This window comes from Apodemus sylvaticus, chromosome 10 (genome assembly GCF_947179515.1).
Source record: "Apodemus sylvaticus chromosome 10, mApoSyl1.1, whole genome shotgun sequence".
NCBI lineage: Eukaryota > Metazoa > Chordata > Mammalia > Rodentia > Muridae > Apodemus > Apodemus sylvaticus.
The window spans coordinates 90,461,254-90,477,572 of record NC_067481.1 but is presented as its reverse complement, the minus strand read 5'-3'; the positions used below and the strand labels follow the sequence as shown (position 1 = coordinate 90,477,572).

Sequence of the window (16,319 nt, the reverse complement as noted above, 5' to 3'; positions counted from 1 at the left end):
GTGTGTGTGTAAAACCAAGGCTCTTTCAAACCTTTCCAGTACAAGAGGATCTCAAGGAAGTCTGGGCAATACTTCCTCCAGTTCCTGCCCCTTCCCTTCAAACAAACAAACAAAATCATTCCTACAAGTATTTATGGAGCCTCTAACATGGCCTTCCCCACCGGCATCTGGAAAAGCTCAGACCAGCCAATTTAGAGCAGGCACTGGCAGAATGAAGGCAAGGCTGGGGAGGAGGGGGGTGGGGAATGGGTCCGTTGCAGGCTACAGCACTATTTTATAAAAATCACCTTTTCTTTGATGTGCTAAGGAAGTCGGACAGAACTGTGGCACCTTGGTTTAAGGAAATAAAGGCTCGCAGGTAACATGATTGCCCCCCAAGTCCCCTAGAAAGGAAGCAGATGAAGTGATGTTGTCAATACCGGGGGTCCAAGTTCTAACATTTAGTACTGAGAGACAGACAGACTGACTGACAGACAGACTGACTGTGTGTGACTGTGGAGTGTTCTCTAATCTGAAAGACCTTTAGGAAATAGTTGTTGTCCTTAGCTGTGAATACTAAATGGGGTAGGAACAAAGTTTCCACGGATAAATGTGCCAGGGTGCCTAGTAGCTGTATGGTCTCGGGTAATCACTTCACTTAGCCCAATTTTGGCTTTTTTTTTTTTTAACCTAAGATATGAAGCCCATTTCCTGATGCTCCCATGTGGGTATTCTGTATCCAGTTCGGTGACTAAATTTAAAAAAATAATGAAGCCACAAGGTTTATCAGTCCTTGGCTCGCAAGAATAAATGAATGTCAATGTTTCTTTCTTGGCGGCCGGGCTGGCCAAGTCCCTTTCCTTCCCAGTTGGGTCTCTCTAGCTCCCCTGCCGCCTCCTCCCTCCAGGCTCTTGGTTGCTCCAGCAAAGTTCCCAACTTAGTCGACGTGATGCTCAGCTCAGCCAATGGGAGGCGGAGCTGGTGTTTTGGGAGGGGGGCGGGAGGGGCCGGGCCCGGCGTCTCCGGTGTCTGCCCTGCTCAGTGAATGGAGAGAGAGCGAGCTCCGGCTAGCTCTCCTGGCCACTCCGTGCCCCAGCCGCCTCCGTGTTCTGCAGCCCAGCCCTGAGCCGGACTTCCCGGGGCACCGTGCACCCCGGCACTCAGCCCAGGACCCAGACCGAGCCCTCACCTCTGCCGGCGCCCAGAGGGACCCGAGGGCGCTCGGTACCTGGGCACCGTGAGTGATGCGCAGCGGGGCAGCGCCAGCCCCACGGATGGAGCTGCTGCTGCCGCCGCCGCCCGGCGCGCCCCGCTCCGCCCGCGCCCCGTGCGCCTGAGAGCCGCGCCCGCCCCTCCTCCGCGCCAACTCCGCCGCCCGCCCGCCCCCCCACCCAGGCCGCCCGCGCGCCTCCTCGGGCTCCTCGTGTCCCGCCGCGCCAGGCAGCCTTCTCTGGGTGCGAGCGCCTGAACACCATGGCCCCCGGGCGGACCGGGGCCGGCGCCGCTGTGCGCGCCCGCCTGGCGCTGGCCTTGGCGCTGGCGAGCATCCTGAGCGGACCCCCCGCTGCCGCCTGCCCCACCAAGTGTACCTGCTCCGCCGCTAGCGTGGACTGCCACGGGCTGGGCCTGCGCGCCGTTCCTCGGGGCATCCCCCGCAACGCCGAGCGCCTGTGAGTACCCACCCCGCCCGTCCGCTCGGGCCACCCACCCCGCTCCTACAGAGTCGCCCTCAGGACGCTGGTCCTTCTTTCCTCCCCCGCACACGGGGGACGACCTCTGCCCCCACCCCTACCCCCGCTATCGGACACGTTCAATAAGTTGGGGGTGGCGTGGCTTTGGGCAGGTGTGGAGAGAAGTGTCCGGTTTAGTCCCCCCCCCCCCCCCCCGAGATGGGACCGGGTAGTGCTTCTCTGGTTGAGGGCTCCGGAGCTCATCCACTGACAGCTCAGGAGAAGAAAGCGGGCAGAAGGCTAGTGGAAGAGAGAGTCAGAGTGCATGGTGGTCTCAAGGTTTGGGGTTGGGTGTGAGGAGTCCATTACTCCTTGCTTCTTAAAGAGGGAGAGGCGAGGGAGCAAACTAGACGGAGATGGGGAGTTTCGATTGCAGAGACCTGTGAGCTTCCTCCCCGACTCCCCCCCTCCCAAAAGAAATTGCGACCCTCCTGGAGATCAGTATGGGCCAGCTTCTGTGTGGCTGTCCTTGCAAGGAAAGTTGAGTGTGTACGTGAAGGTCTTAACTTCTGAAGAACCGGACTGATTCTGAGTGGGTGCTCTCAACACCCTCCCTGCCTGGGGCACAGCGTTGGGGATGCCAAGTTGCAGCCCGGGTGAATTTTTTATGGCTGGGTTATAAATGCTTCCCCAAACGGGCCGGAGAATGGAAATGCTGACAGCCCTTTAAATGAGACCTAGTGCTATAATCTTACAAACCGCATTCAGCCTCGGATCCTGGGGTTGGCAGCTAGCGGAGAGGCTCTTGGAGAGTGGGGTGGATTGACCCTCGTTTTAACCCCAATTGTGCAACCAAATATTTACTTTTCTTATGTCAGCGTTTTGGAAAGATTTATCATTTTGATCCTCACGACCAAATTCAAAGTTTGGCCTCCGGGGGTGGGCTCCTTTTAGTCCACAGTTGGGGGTGGCGTGAAGGAGTATGGAGACAGTGGTGGAGGGAGCTGGAACCTCCTAGTGGGTGAGGGTTTGCCCTAGTCAGAATTCAGCCATTGCACTGCCCAGTTCCTGGCTATCCAGACCGTCTTAGGGGTTAGTCCTAAGGGGTTAGTAGGTCAGTCCTGCCTACTTCAGGTCAGGCGAGAGCAGGAAAGAGCTGGATAGTCCTAGCTTGTCCACCCCTGTTATGACCCCCCCCCTTCCTCTTCGTGGCTGTCTAGGCAGAGACTTCCTAGAAATGCTGTTTTTATTCAGGGTGTTTTCTTTTGTTTGTTGTTTTCGAAGTGCAGTGATTGTTCTGTTGTTTAGACTGTAGAAATCCTGGAGGGCTGGCCCTGAATCTTCCTTAACACCAGGAAATTAGGATCAGAAATGCCCAAGAAAAGGAGCCAGAATCCAGGTGTCCACGCTTTCATTCAGATTTTGTATTAGACCCTGTTTGTGAAAAATCTCATTTAAATGGTATTTTTAGGTATGTATAAACTAAGTTCCCCCTCCCCCCTCACATGAATGCTGTCGACGAGTTGTGAGATGATGAACGGTTAGTGGGTGCTTCCCTGAGACATTTTGTGTATCCCTTCTCCTTCTTTGAGCCTTCCTGGTCCTGTTTCTTACATAGCCAATACTCATTACTCTGCCTCGGTCCATCTGTCCTGCATCCATGGTCATGTGACTGGTTAGTCAAGTGGCTGAATCCCAGCCTGCCAGGCTTCTAAGCCCAGGTCTCCCACCGGTCTGCAGGCTCCTTGGAACCCGAGTCAGTCTGGGCCAAAATCTCTATAAACAGACTGTCCCAAGAGTGCCTGGGCTGGGCGTGGGTCTTCCCATAGGACCAGGTTGCCTCTGCTGTTGGTATATACCACCAGCATTCATATTACTCTAACACCAGCTCCTTTCACTTGGGGTCTTCATTTTCTATAGTCAGAATCACAGAGTCAGTTTGGGAAGATCAGGACAGCGGGCCCCTCTCTTCTGCGTAGTCAGAAGTTTTCAACATCTGTAGCCACTGTGTCAGCAGCCACTTCCCCCGGACACCCTGGGGACTTAGGACATCTCGTTTGCTCTGTAGTTGGAGACAATGGATAAAGACCTGAATCCAGGCATTCCCAGGGGTCCCTCTTGCTACAGCCATGGTCACTACCCAGCATGGGCAAAGTAGGTGCTGCTGTGGCATGTCTGTGGTTACCTGGTGCAGCGTTGGTCACTCACTGCTTTAAGTGCACGGCTGTGACAAAGCTGCCAAAGCTGAGCTCTCACCTCCTTTCTAAGACTATAACTAGCCTTTTAAGGACAAGCAGGGTCAGGGCCACCTCAGGGCTAAGGGCAGCCCACCAACAGCCCTTCACCACCCATCTGGCCCTCGGGGATTCTGATGGAGTGTTGTAGAACTCTTCTTCAGCATCATGTTAAGGCTTTCAAATTTGTCATCCCCCTCCCTTCCATTCAATAAACATTGCTTGAAGCTTCTATAGCATTCCGATCCCTTGTCCATAAATTCATTGCATACACAAAGGGAAACCAGCACTCCAGCTTAAAGGATGTGGGCAAAGGTCGGAAGTGGGAACCTTTTTTGATGAACCCTTTAAATCCCCTGGTGTCCTTTAGTCAGGGGGGGACACTGATTTTTACCAGCAGAGCCATTAGGCGCTCATGACCTTCCAACAGTCTGGCTTCTGATCCCAGTTGGTGAAACTGTGTTTTAAAACAAAGAAGCGGTCCTTTCCCCATTCTCCATTTTTGTTACTGTTTTCCAGAAAGTACTCTTGTGAAGGAGTGTGTGTGTGTGTGTGTGTGTGTTTCCCCTAGTCATATGCCATTAGGAACAGCCTGAGTGGGAAGGATGTAGTTCCCATTTGGACTTGGCTTCAGGCTAGGAGTGGGGTCTGGGTTGTTCGTCATTAAGTCACTATCAGAGTTGGGGGATTGTCTGTGTTCCAAGTTCTTCCCCATAATGTCAGCACATCACACAGAGAAGGAAAGCCTCTGTCTTTTATAAACTACTGACAATTTTTCCCCTCCTAGAGGAGGAGGTGACACCCACAAGTAAGCTAAATAAACGGAGGGGAGAATTCGGTGTCATTTATTATCCGAGCAGCAGAGACAGAGGCCCAGGGAGGAGAGGAAGTGGATGGAGGTCCTTGAGACAAAACATTTACCAGGGAGTGCAGGGTAAACAGATGTTGCATTTGCCCTTCTGAATACAAAAAGAACCCACAGCTGTAATTCTTCTTCAACCACAGCCTCAGCCTGTATGAGAATGAACCCTCATGTGGGGCCCCCTTCTCCCGGTCTTGCCCCGAGGCAGGCAAAGAGGCCCACCTCTCACCCACAGCTAGGTGGTGGCAGTGGAGCCAGAGTGGACATCTTTGCTTTTTTCTACTTGGCTCCAGAACATGCTGGAAACTGCTGTATTTAAATAAACATTTCCTGTTTGCTAAGGAGAGCGGGCGAGAGTCTGAAACGTGAGAATGTGGTAACTTAATTTTCTCCGTCACTCCAGATGACAGCAAGCTTTGCCGGTGGTTGGGTCCAATAAAAACCGACACCGTGTCATAGGCCTTCCCTCACTTGACCACAGAGGTCCAGAGGTCAAGTGGGAGACTTTCCAAGATGTTCAACAGCCAAGCCTAGCATTTTTGGTACTCCCAGCCCTCGGGGCCAGCTCAGGGGACCAGCGACTATCTGGCAAGTTATGGGGCCTCTCTGGAGCAACCACAGTGATGTGGCCTTTGGGAGAAGCACAGGACTCTCTTGAGTCACCCACTGAGTCAGGAGGATGCTGTCCTCCAGCATAGTGTCCAACTTTGAACAGATCACTACACCTGTGGGCTTCTTTCCTTAAAAGGAGGATTGTAGGGTGGGCTTTGTGACTTTTTCCTTATGCAATCACCTGTTCACCCTTCCTCTGTGCCTAGGCCATAGCCTGGCACCTGGGAAATTTTCAACAAATCTACGTTGACTAAAAGGTTAATGAACCTCAAAAACACACGGCAGGATGGGCTATCGCAGATTTGCATTTTGCCGGGTGGCTAAGGGTTACCTCCTAGTAGCCTATTCCATGAGATACTTTTATCGAAAATTCAAATTTCATGAACTAGAATTACTGCCTTGGTAGAGTTTCCCCCAAGACTCTTACTGCACTATCCACTCTCAAGTCCTGTTGCCAGGCGTTGCTTAGCAACAGTGCAACACTCCTACTGTGCACATGCCAGTAGAGCAGCCAGTGATCCCTGACTACTTCTGCCACAGGACTTTCTAATCAGGAACTCATCAGTGGCATCCTGGGCTCTCTGTGGTTTTTGATTGCCACTCTTCTGGCATTAATTGATGTGTATTTGGAGGGTCATTATTGAGTTTCGTTTCTGCCAGTGGTCTGGGTTTTCCATTCTGCCCTGGGTTTTGCATTGTTATTTTGGTTCTCTGTAGTTCTAGTGTCTGAATTCACACACACCCCAACGTGCGCGCGCACGTGTGCACACACACACACACACACACATACACACACACCACACATACACAGAGCACATTAGGGAAAGTGAAAATAAGGGCCTGGTGAGGATGGGCAGGAAGCCTTCAGAGCCCTCTACGCTGGTTTGAGCGTGGGCTCCTGGAAACTTTCCTGTTCTGTGACATGTGTGCTTGCCGCTGCACCTCTGATGACACGCCACCTCTCTGGGCTGCAGTATGTTTCATCCCTTGGTACCTTACTTCCACACCTGTAACACAGGGATGATTGTCACAGGGGGCTGTCGCGAACGTGAACACAGCCGGAGGCAGTCCACATAGTGTGTGCTCTGCACGGCGCCTGCCATATCGTCCCCTCAGTTTCCCTTGGTTTTCATGGCTGGGATTGTTTACCCAACTGCAGTGTATCCAGCCGTAAAGTACGCATAATACCCGTTCCCTTTTGGGAGGGATTAAAGCGATCTTGTCTAGGAAGTGCTTAACAGTACCCTGCACACAGGAGCCCTCCGCAAACTTGTAACTCAGTGGCTGTGTTTCCACTTGCTCATTTCGGTCTCTGTCCAGCTGGATGGCTTAGGATGTTCCCTCTGAATTTTGTTCCAACACAAAGCCCCGTGGAGGCAGCAGGCTCATAGCCGCCTGCACATGGGCTGTGGGCTGAGCCCAACACACTCATGCTTGGTCTCCTTCTCTTCGAGTCTGTCTCTCCATCCTGGCCCCGCAGCTGAGCCCAGGTTGGCCTCTGTTCCATCCAGAAGGGATTATGGTTGGAGTGGCTTCCTCTAGCTTTTTACATCGTCACACTGCTTTGTGTTCTACTTAAATGAAGAATGTGTTTTATTTATTTAGAGGAGGGGTAGGTTGGAGCTTCGTGGGGAATTCTTGGTCCTGACTTTCTGGGCTCAATGGCCTTCCATGTTTCTCTAAATGGCCCCTTTCTTCTGATTCCCAGTGTCGGCCTCCCGTCCTGCTTTTACTTGAAACAGCTGTATTTACTAGCAGATGTCACTCTCACTGTGTAAGATGGTTTGAACGCTTTTTTAAAAAGAGAAAAAGAAAAAAAAAAGAAATGCTGAGGAAAGAAAAGAAAATCCAAGCGGGGAGAGACCTCACAGAGACCACACTGGTTTTGAAGGGGGATGGCTGCAATGCTCCGTGGGAGCACTGACCTGATGTCTAAGGCTCTCCCTGATTCACCGTGGACATGAGCCTTGCTCAGGGAGAGAGCCTTCTGACGGGCATCTTTAGCTCTGTGCCCTGCAGACCAGGACTGGCTTTTATAACTGCTGCCGCTGGCCATCAAATTGCTAGGAAGCCACATCTCTGCCATCCTGTGATCTTCTTAGTTTTACTGGCATGTACCATGTTTGATATTTTGGTCCCCAGGAAGAATTGGCCAACGTGTGTGATTAAGAATCCACAATCCTGGGCAGATTGGAGGTGGGAAAGCTAAGGTTAAAGGTGTGAACTCCAGAACCAGGCAAAGCTCCTGGCCCTAGATGACACCAGTTTTTCTGGATTGTAAAATTGAATTATTAACTTTTAATGTTTTGTTTCGTTTTTTATTGATTGTTTTCGGAGATAGGGGCTCACTACGTGGCTTTAGCTGTCCTAGAACTCACTATGTAGACCAGACTGGCCTCTAACTTACAGAGATTCTCCTGCCTCTGCCTCCCCAGTGCTGGGATTAAACATATGTACCGCCAGACTCTGCCTTAGTACCCTTTCTTTATTAGGCACTGGGAGTATTGTGCAAACTCACAAACACTTCCTGGAAGATGGCACACCCACCCTAACATTTCCTGTGGTTATGATGTGTGTCATTCTTGCAGACCATACTCCTCCCTGCATATGCTCACTGGAAGCCTGCACAGATAATGACTGGCAAGGTTGTAAGAAGTCCCCTGTCCAAGTTCCTACCGCATCTTTCATCGACATAGCACAGGGCAAAACAACCCACATCCCTGGCTCGCATTATCTCCTGATGAGTAACTCAAGTCTCCCCAGGCTCCCACAGATTGTTGTTACACAGGGGGGGGGGGTCATCCTTTGACTGAACAACAAATTTTCACACGGTGAATTGCTACTAGCTATTTGAGCCCCTGTTACTTTCCATAAACCTTTGTGATTATGCCAAGGGTTTTGCATGATTTGGCTTTGGCACAGACCCTGCACCAGCCTCTGGCTCTCTGGGGGATTTTCTTTGTGTTAGTTGAGTATCCCTCATTCAAAACACTTGGGAATTAGAAGTGGTTCTCATTTTTGAATTTTTTCAGGTTTTGAGATACTTGCTTATATATCTAGAGAGGAAAGAGGAGGTGAGGGAGAGATAGATAGACAGATGAATACATAGATAGATAGATAGATAGATAGATAGATAGATGGATGGATGGATGGATAGATAGATGAATAGATGGATGGATGGATGGATGGATGGATGGATGGATGGATGGATAGATGGATGGATGGACAGGCGGACAGATACCGGTGGACAGACAGACTGATAGATAATTTTAGAGATGGAACCCAGATATAACTACAAAGTACATTTGTCTTATATCCAAATTGTACACAATATGTTTGCTCATAAAATAAAGTCTGTGGTTGGAATTTTTCATTTATGAGATTGGATCGTGTCTGTTCTTAGAAGGTTTTGAGCTTTGAAGTGTTCTAGATTTCAGATTTTAAGATTGGGGAGACTTCCAGTGTCCTAATTATTATCATATTATCAGCATTTTTTGTGTGTTTGTTTGTTTGACAAGACAAACCATGGACACCATGGAGTCCAGCTGCCCTCTAACTCATGATCCTTCTTCCTCTGTCGTTAGAACTCCAGGATTCTACGTCTGGGCCACCATGCCCAGCTCTGTCAATACGTTTGTGTTTGCCTCAGCGTGTGTGTAATGTTATGTCTGGATATCAGTGCAGGTGGGGACACACGTGTGAGCTGTGTGTGGAGACAGAGGTTGATATCAGTTTCCTCCAGGCTCTGCTTTGGATGACGCAGGGTCTCTCACGGAATCTGGAGATCACTTAATGAGGACAGACTGGTTGACCAGCAAGCTCTATGGTTCCCTCTTGTCTCCTTCGTGTCCACAAACTGGGATTATGGGCACACATTGCCACAATTGGATTCATATGTGTGCCCCAGGGATCTGAAATCAGATCCTCATATGTGCATAGGAACCAGCCATTACTCTAGAACTTGGGTGCGGTTTTTAGGCCCTGAGTGGCTTATTTTGATCAGGTCTATTTGCTGCTTCCCCCACACCTCCCCAGTCTGGTGTTTTCTTATTATACCTATCCAGATTAAAGTAGTCGACCCACTGCCCTTGCTTTTAAGAGATAGGGTTTCTCCATTGTAGCTCAAAGCTGACTCATACTCAGAAATCCTCCTGCCTCAGCTTCCTGAGCCCTGGGATTACAGGAAGGCGCTTTCATGTCCAGGTTGTCTAAGTGTAACATCATGCAGGATCCTAATTGAATTTTTTCAAATGATTTCATCTCGTTAGGTTTTCCGGAACATTTTTTGTTTCGAGTTACTCTTAAAAACCAACCTCTTGGTTTAACCTCTGCCCTCCTACCCTTTATATCTCTGAAGCTTCGGTGTCGTGCCCACGGATCTGACTCCTCTTTATAGTCAGTGGAGGCATTGTCTGCTGTTTGCAAATCTTGTAACAAATTTATTATATGTGTATGTAAACATGGGTCCTCTTAGAGTCCAGAGAGGGCATCGGATGGATCCCTGGGGCCTGGGTTTACTGGTGGTTATGAGACACTTAATGTGGATGTCAGGCAGCAAACTCAAGTCCTAGGCAAAAACGATATGCACTCGTAACCACTGAGTCTACTCTCCAGCCCTTTGGAAAGTGTCTAGATTGTAGGATTATAGGCATGGCCTGTTCTTTCTATCTGAGGTGGTAAAAATACTGAGGTCTAGAGGGTGTGGTACCATGCACCTATAATTCCAGTACCTGGAAGGGAGGGGCAGAAAAATTGTAAGTTTAAGGCAAGTCTCATAGCAAGTTCAAAACCAGCTTGGGCTTCACAAGACCCTGTCTCAAACGAATCACCCCATCCCCAATCAAAGTCGAGGCTTTATTTCCCTAAAATAGTTTCCAACTACTATTTTATTCAGTTATTTCCACTAACCGTGAATTAGTTATTGCTGCTGTAATCAAGTATCTGGGGAAATTACCTCTAGGAAGTTAAGATTAACTTGGCTCATGACTTCAGAGGGCGGGAAGACACGGTGGAGGCTCTCACATCATGGTGGACAGGAAGCATAGAGACAGGCAATACAGGAAGGAGCCAGAAGAAGATTTAGAGAGCCTCCAGTGACCTACTTCCTCCAGCTGGACCCCACCCATTGAAGAGCCTCCTAATACAGCGCCACCCGCAGTGGACCCGCTTCTCAGCACATAAGCCTTTTAGGGGAGCACTCACAGAGGAGCACTCACAGAGGAGCACTCACAGAAAAGCCATAGCACTCCTGGTTTCTCAAGGAGCTTTCTGCCATGATTTTTGCTCTGTCTCATTGGGCAGGTACCAGAACCTCTACTAGCATGGGATGTGATGTGAGGTGTGTGTGTCTGTATGACTCCCTTGCTTCTATGCTAAATATTTTGGCCTGAGAAATCAGTCCCTTGTATTTATTAATAGCAAAGCTTAGGTTGCTTCAGTCTTTTAAATGCAGTGATTTCACGTTTCATCTCTCCCTGTCCTTTGATAGGGGCGCACTCACCTGTGTAGTTCTTGGGCTAATTATTAAGGAGGAGAGATCAAGGAAAACTGTGGCCCTCTAGGCTCTCCAACCTCTGAAGGAACCCACAGTCATCCTGAGAACAAGGGCTCCTGTTGAGCCCCGGCCTCATGCTTGACTTGCACGAACTAACTTACCGTTCTCACAATTATTCCTGCTATATAGTAAGGCTGCCCACACTCCACAGATGAGGAAACTGTATTTGGGCGTAAAATCCCCATTTAGGACCAAGAGAGGCAGTGTGGTCAGACCTACAAGGTAACCAGTGGCCATGCCGTTCCTTTCCAAATCCTGAAAGTATTTCTTTACTCAATTTTGAAAAACTTGACTAGGAGGAAGATGTTGAGAAGGAAGAGGAAGATGAAGAGGAGGAAGAGGAGGAAGTGGCAGCAACAGCATCAAACTTGAGTCATGTTTTGGTGCATGACATGACCTGGATGTCTGGGGGGAGAGAGCTTTTATGTTCAGCCTGGGGAAGAATGTGACATTTGAGTCACAGCCTGAGATATAGATATAAATATTCCTTAAAGATAAAGTTAAAGTTAAAGATAAAGATAAAGATAACTCCCTTGGGTTGAATGGGGAGTGGTACTGAGTTACTAAAGTTCACAGTTAGAGGGGCATGAGCCCATTTAGAGTGATCGAAGCTCTTCCTCAGGAGTTTTATCTGTTTATCTGTTAGGAATCTTAGCCCAGAAGCTATCAATCAGATCTTAGGAAGAACAGGCATACAGTGTTTGTCAACACAATGATGATAAAATTCCCAAAGAGTGAGGAAGACAGTTTCTAAGTTAAAACAAAGTTTGGGTTCCATTTTTCTATTGCCGTAGCACACGTGTGAGGCTGGTGATGTATAAAGAAAAGACATGAATTGAATTCACAGCTTTGGAAGCTCAAAGTCAAAACAGCACATTTCTATCAATGGTGATGGCCCAGTAGGTTGAGTCACATCATGGTGAGTGCCAGCATGACTGGGGACATGTGTAAGGGGGAGTGGTCACATGTACCAAAAAGCCAAAGCACAGAGAGGTCGTGATCGCTTTTTAATATCGGTCCGTTTCCATGGGAACTACCTAGGTCCCATGAGGTCTATGCTAATCTCATCCATGGGTAGGACCCTCCGACCTGACTTGTACTGTGGTCCACCATCTTAAAGCCCTGTCCTGTCATATCCCAGTACTGGCACACGCTGAAAGGAGCCTCTGACCCATGAACCTTTGGAGCATGCACTCAGATCATAGTCATGGGGAAGAAGGGACATAAAACTCCAAGAAGAGCCTGAGGAGCTTTGTTGACTCTTATTTTTGTGCTCAATTAATAATTTGGATTTTAATAAACATTCCTTCTTAGTTATATGTGCCTCTCTCTCTCTCTCTCTCTCTTTCTCTTTCTCTCTCTCTCTCTCTCTCTCTCTCTCTCTCTCTCTCTCTCTCTCTCTGTGTCTCTCTCTCTTTCTCTTAATGCATTTATGGGCCTGGAGAGATGGTTCAGCGGTTAAGAGCACTGACTGTTCTTCCAGAGGTCCTGAGTTCAACCACATGGTGACTCACAACCATCTGTAATGGGATCTGATGCCCTCTTCTGGTGTGTCTGAAGAGAGTGACAGTGTAATCATAAAATAAATGCATAAATCTTTTAAAAATGCATTTTTGTATTTGTATGCATGTATGTATGTATGTTTGTATGTATTTGGGGTGTGTGTCAGAAGACAGACTAGGGGAGTTGGTTCTCCCCTTCCACTATGTGGATTCCAGGGATTAAACTTGGATTGTTTAGGCCCAGCAACTGGAACCTCTACCCACCAGTCTGTCCTGCTGGCCCACAGCTTCCTTTCTTCTATGGGTGGTGTCCAGTGACATCAGGTCCAGCCAGAGCAGTATGTGCATGGGGTCCATCCTGGCCGGAATAGAAAGTGACTTGGTTTGTTTAAGCCTCATTCCTGTTTATGTGAGCTAAGCCCCTCTTGGCTCGCCTGAAACATCAGCTTGGGTTGCTGACTCTTGGTATATCCTGCACTTTGGCAGCAGGGTGCCTTATGGTTCCCAAAAGTCTGCCCACACATTTAGCCACCCACCTTGTCTCCCATTAAAATTTTTCAGCCGATGAGCTCCTGTCTGCTACCAGATGTGCCCACCCGTGCTCCCCTGACCTCTAGAATGCATGCATGCCCTCACTCAGGTCTGACTGGAGGGAATGGAGGCTGTGCCAGATCTTCTGTCTTATGGCTTCACCATGGAGTCTCATTCCATAAGCCTGCTCTGTTCCTGGTCCCGCCTTAACCTTTCCAGCTTGGCTTCTTGCCCTGGACTGCCCCTCCACATAGCTCCCCGTGTGTGGCAGCTTTGGACTGCTGCTGTCGGAGATCCAGGTCCTGAGGTTAGGTTTCAGGAAGGTCTTTGTGTTTTACCCCTTCCCTGGAGACTGAAAGTTTGCAGTGAACTTGAGGCTCTGCTCTGGAAAGAACCTCAGACTTCATCTTCATGGCTGTCCAAGGGCCTTGCTCATGCCCACAATAGTGTTTAAGGCGCTGCAGGGCTGAGCTCTCTAAATGATGGGTTATTATGTTCCTGGGGCCCCTTTACCCTAAGCAGGGAATGGAGCAGAGTAGTCTGTCATTGAGAATCATGACAATGACAGTTCCAGAGGAGAGCTGTCCTTGGAAATATAGTGGAGAGTGCCTGGGCAATGTCATATCACAGGACATATATATTGTTTGTTTCTTTTCTGCTCAGCTCTGCAATATGGGTGGAAACCATTCCACATAAGGGAGTTTTTTTCTGAGTGATACCAAGGAGAAACCGACAGGAATATAGTGTAGACGTAGCACTAAATAAGTAGAAAGATCTAGGTTGAACCTTCGTTCCCTTAAGTTCCTACCTGCAGATGCACTTTCTGCCCCCCATCACCTCATCAGCAGCCTGAGGAAGGGTAGGGTAGTGGGGATAATACAGGGTTGATCCAGATTGCTGCAAATGTCTCTTACATTCAGTCCTATGTGGGTATGTTCATTTGTCCACATGATGTTGATTTCAGGAGAATGGTCCAGTTACCTTGTGCATTTTGGTAGCAACTATATAAATGATCCCTCAAATGGCTTTACCCTCCATGGCATCTATTTTGAACTAGCACACCCTGTATCTCAGTGGTTCTCAAGCTTCACAAAACCCTTTAATACAGCTCCTCATGTTGTAGTGAGCCCTCAACCATAAAATTATTTCCGTTGCTACTTCGTAACTGTAATTTTGCTACGGTTATGAATGGTAGTATCTGTGTTTTCCAGCAGGCTTATGCAACCCCAAAGAGGTCGCATCTCACAGGTTGAGAACCACTGTTGTAAATGGAAGGTGATGGGGTCTTCTTTAGAGTCTTTGCTCAATAGGAAACCCAGAGAGCTTAAAAACTGTCCTTGGATTTACCAGTGACTTCAAACTCAGTTCCTTTTCGCTTTCACCAAAGACATTTTTATCTTATTTCATTTGCTTTGACAAATGCAAATAGCCTCCTATTGCAGCAATTCACCTGAGTGAGTGTGAAGAACTCTGAGCCTCACTAGTGAGTGTGGTGGTCAGGATGATAGGATGGAATACGGACATGCACCTGATTCGTTCTTTGCACCACTGTCACCAGGTACCTGAAGGTGATTCACAGTTTCGGAGAGTTCACTTTATCCTGACGTTTCTGGGCACGTGCTGAGGAAAACACTGTGGTGGGAGGAACACATTAGGGAAGAGGTGGTTCATCTGATAGTGGGCAGGGAGAGAGGACAGCACCAGGGATGAAATTCCCCTTGAGGAGTGGACCTTAGTGAGTACTTCATCCAGCTGAAACTCTCCTCCTAAAGTTTCCAGAACCTATCAGAATAGCACCACTGGCTGGAGCCAGGGCCACAACCCGGGAGCCTTTTGTGGGCTGCTTCATATTGAACCTATGATGTATGTACATGGAGATTAAAACATTTGAGGCATCATTTAGATAGCTGCTACCAAAGTTACTTCCAGATGGGTGAGATGCCCGAGCAAAAATAGATGTTTCACTAAGTCTTCAGGAATCACCGGTGAACTCAAGCCCCACTCCTCTCTGTTAGTGTGTGTGAAATGTCTGAAAAACAGCACATTATTTTTTTTTAAAAAAAATAGTCCGAGTGGCATTATAAAAGGGTTATGGGAAAAATATTAATCTAAGGACAATCCTACCTGATAAAGTATTAAAGACTGTCTCTGCAGCTCTCTGGAAAACAGCATAGCACACTGACCTTATTTGAGAGGCATTTTCATAAACACTGATACATGGTACAGTTCCCATTTGAGGCCATGAGCTGATACAGCCCCTCCCCCACACCCCTGCTGGAACTTAAACCCTGGACAGTTTCCCAGAGGTGGCAATGTTATCTCCCTGAGGTTTCCTGAAGCAATGGGAGCTTCCCCCAGGGAAGGCAGGAGAGTAAGCTTTGGACAGGCGTGGGGTCTTTGGGCAGGTTGGTTAAGAGCTAGATAGGCCACGGAAAAGGCAAGGCTGTAGGGGACACGAGCTGAGAGCCTGTGTATCACAAGAGTTTGTCTTCGGAGTCTCTCCTTGTACACATGGCTTGGGTCAGAGGGCAGTTCTCCTGAGCGCTTACCAGTTATTATAGGGTGTAAATAGTGTGACCAGGTGTGAATGCACAGGCTTTTGTCCCAGCACTTGGTAGGCTTGGGTGAGGGTGGGTGGGTCTTGAGTTCCAGGCTCATCTGGGCCACATAGTGAGACCCTGTCTCACAATAATTAAATGAATAACATTGGTTTTTTCTTTTTAAAAAATCAGAATGGATGAGTGGTAGTTTGTAAGAGTTATGGGCAGCACAGTTCACTCTATTTCCTCCTGTTCTAAGTTGGCATTTCCTTTCCCATCTTATACCATAGGTTATAAGCTCTGAATTGCAAATGGAAACCTAGGATTTCTCCCTCTCCTGCTCCTTTCCTTCCCCAATGGGGAGAGCTTTCAAGCTTTGGAGGCATTGTAGGATCATCTGGTCTACCTCCTTCCTACCAAACTCAACCCACCTTGAAGGATTCATGTCATAGAGAGGTAACAGAGGCTATCAGGGCTAGTTTCTATGTCAGTGTTTGGGCTTTAGACAAGATCACCCAGAACCACAAAAAGGCCTATTACAGGGGGAAGCTGGGGGAGACAGTAGAAGAACCACTATTTCAGAAAGAGAGGGACTGGTCCAGAATGATGGGGGAAGCCCCCATGGAAACATGGGCTTGCTGTACAGCATCAAAGCCCTGGCTGAAAAAAAAAAAAAAGCCCTGGCTGGCTTGGGATCTAGAAGAGGAAGAGCCTAGATGAGACTGAATGGGAGACACAAGGGGAATAAGATCCAGAACGGGGGATGGGGAGTGGGGGGGGGTGCAAAACAGGAGGAGGAGTTACTCCTCGGAAGTGCCTTCTGATTCCTGCTCAT

At 48.6% G+C, this 16,319-nt stretch overlaps 1 protein-coding gene across 1 annotated transcript in view; it reads left to right on the top strand.

Moving 5' to 3' along the window:
* The first annotated feature begins 994 nt into the window (after positions 1 to 994).
* The window catches only part of Slit3 (slit guidance ligand 3), a 595,031-nt gene continuing 579,706 nt past the window's right edge, over positions 995 to 16,319 (top strand). The window contains exon 1 of the mRNA XM_052194961.1: positions 995 to 1,649. Coding sequence (XP_052050921.1) covers positions 1,453 to 1,649 — 197 coding nt within the window. The 5' untranslated portion in view covers positions 995 to 1,452. The remainder of the gene's footprint in view (positions 1,650 to 16,319) is intronic.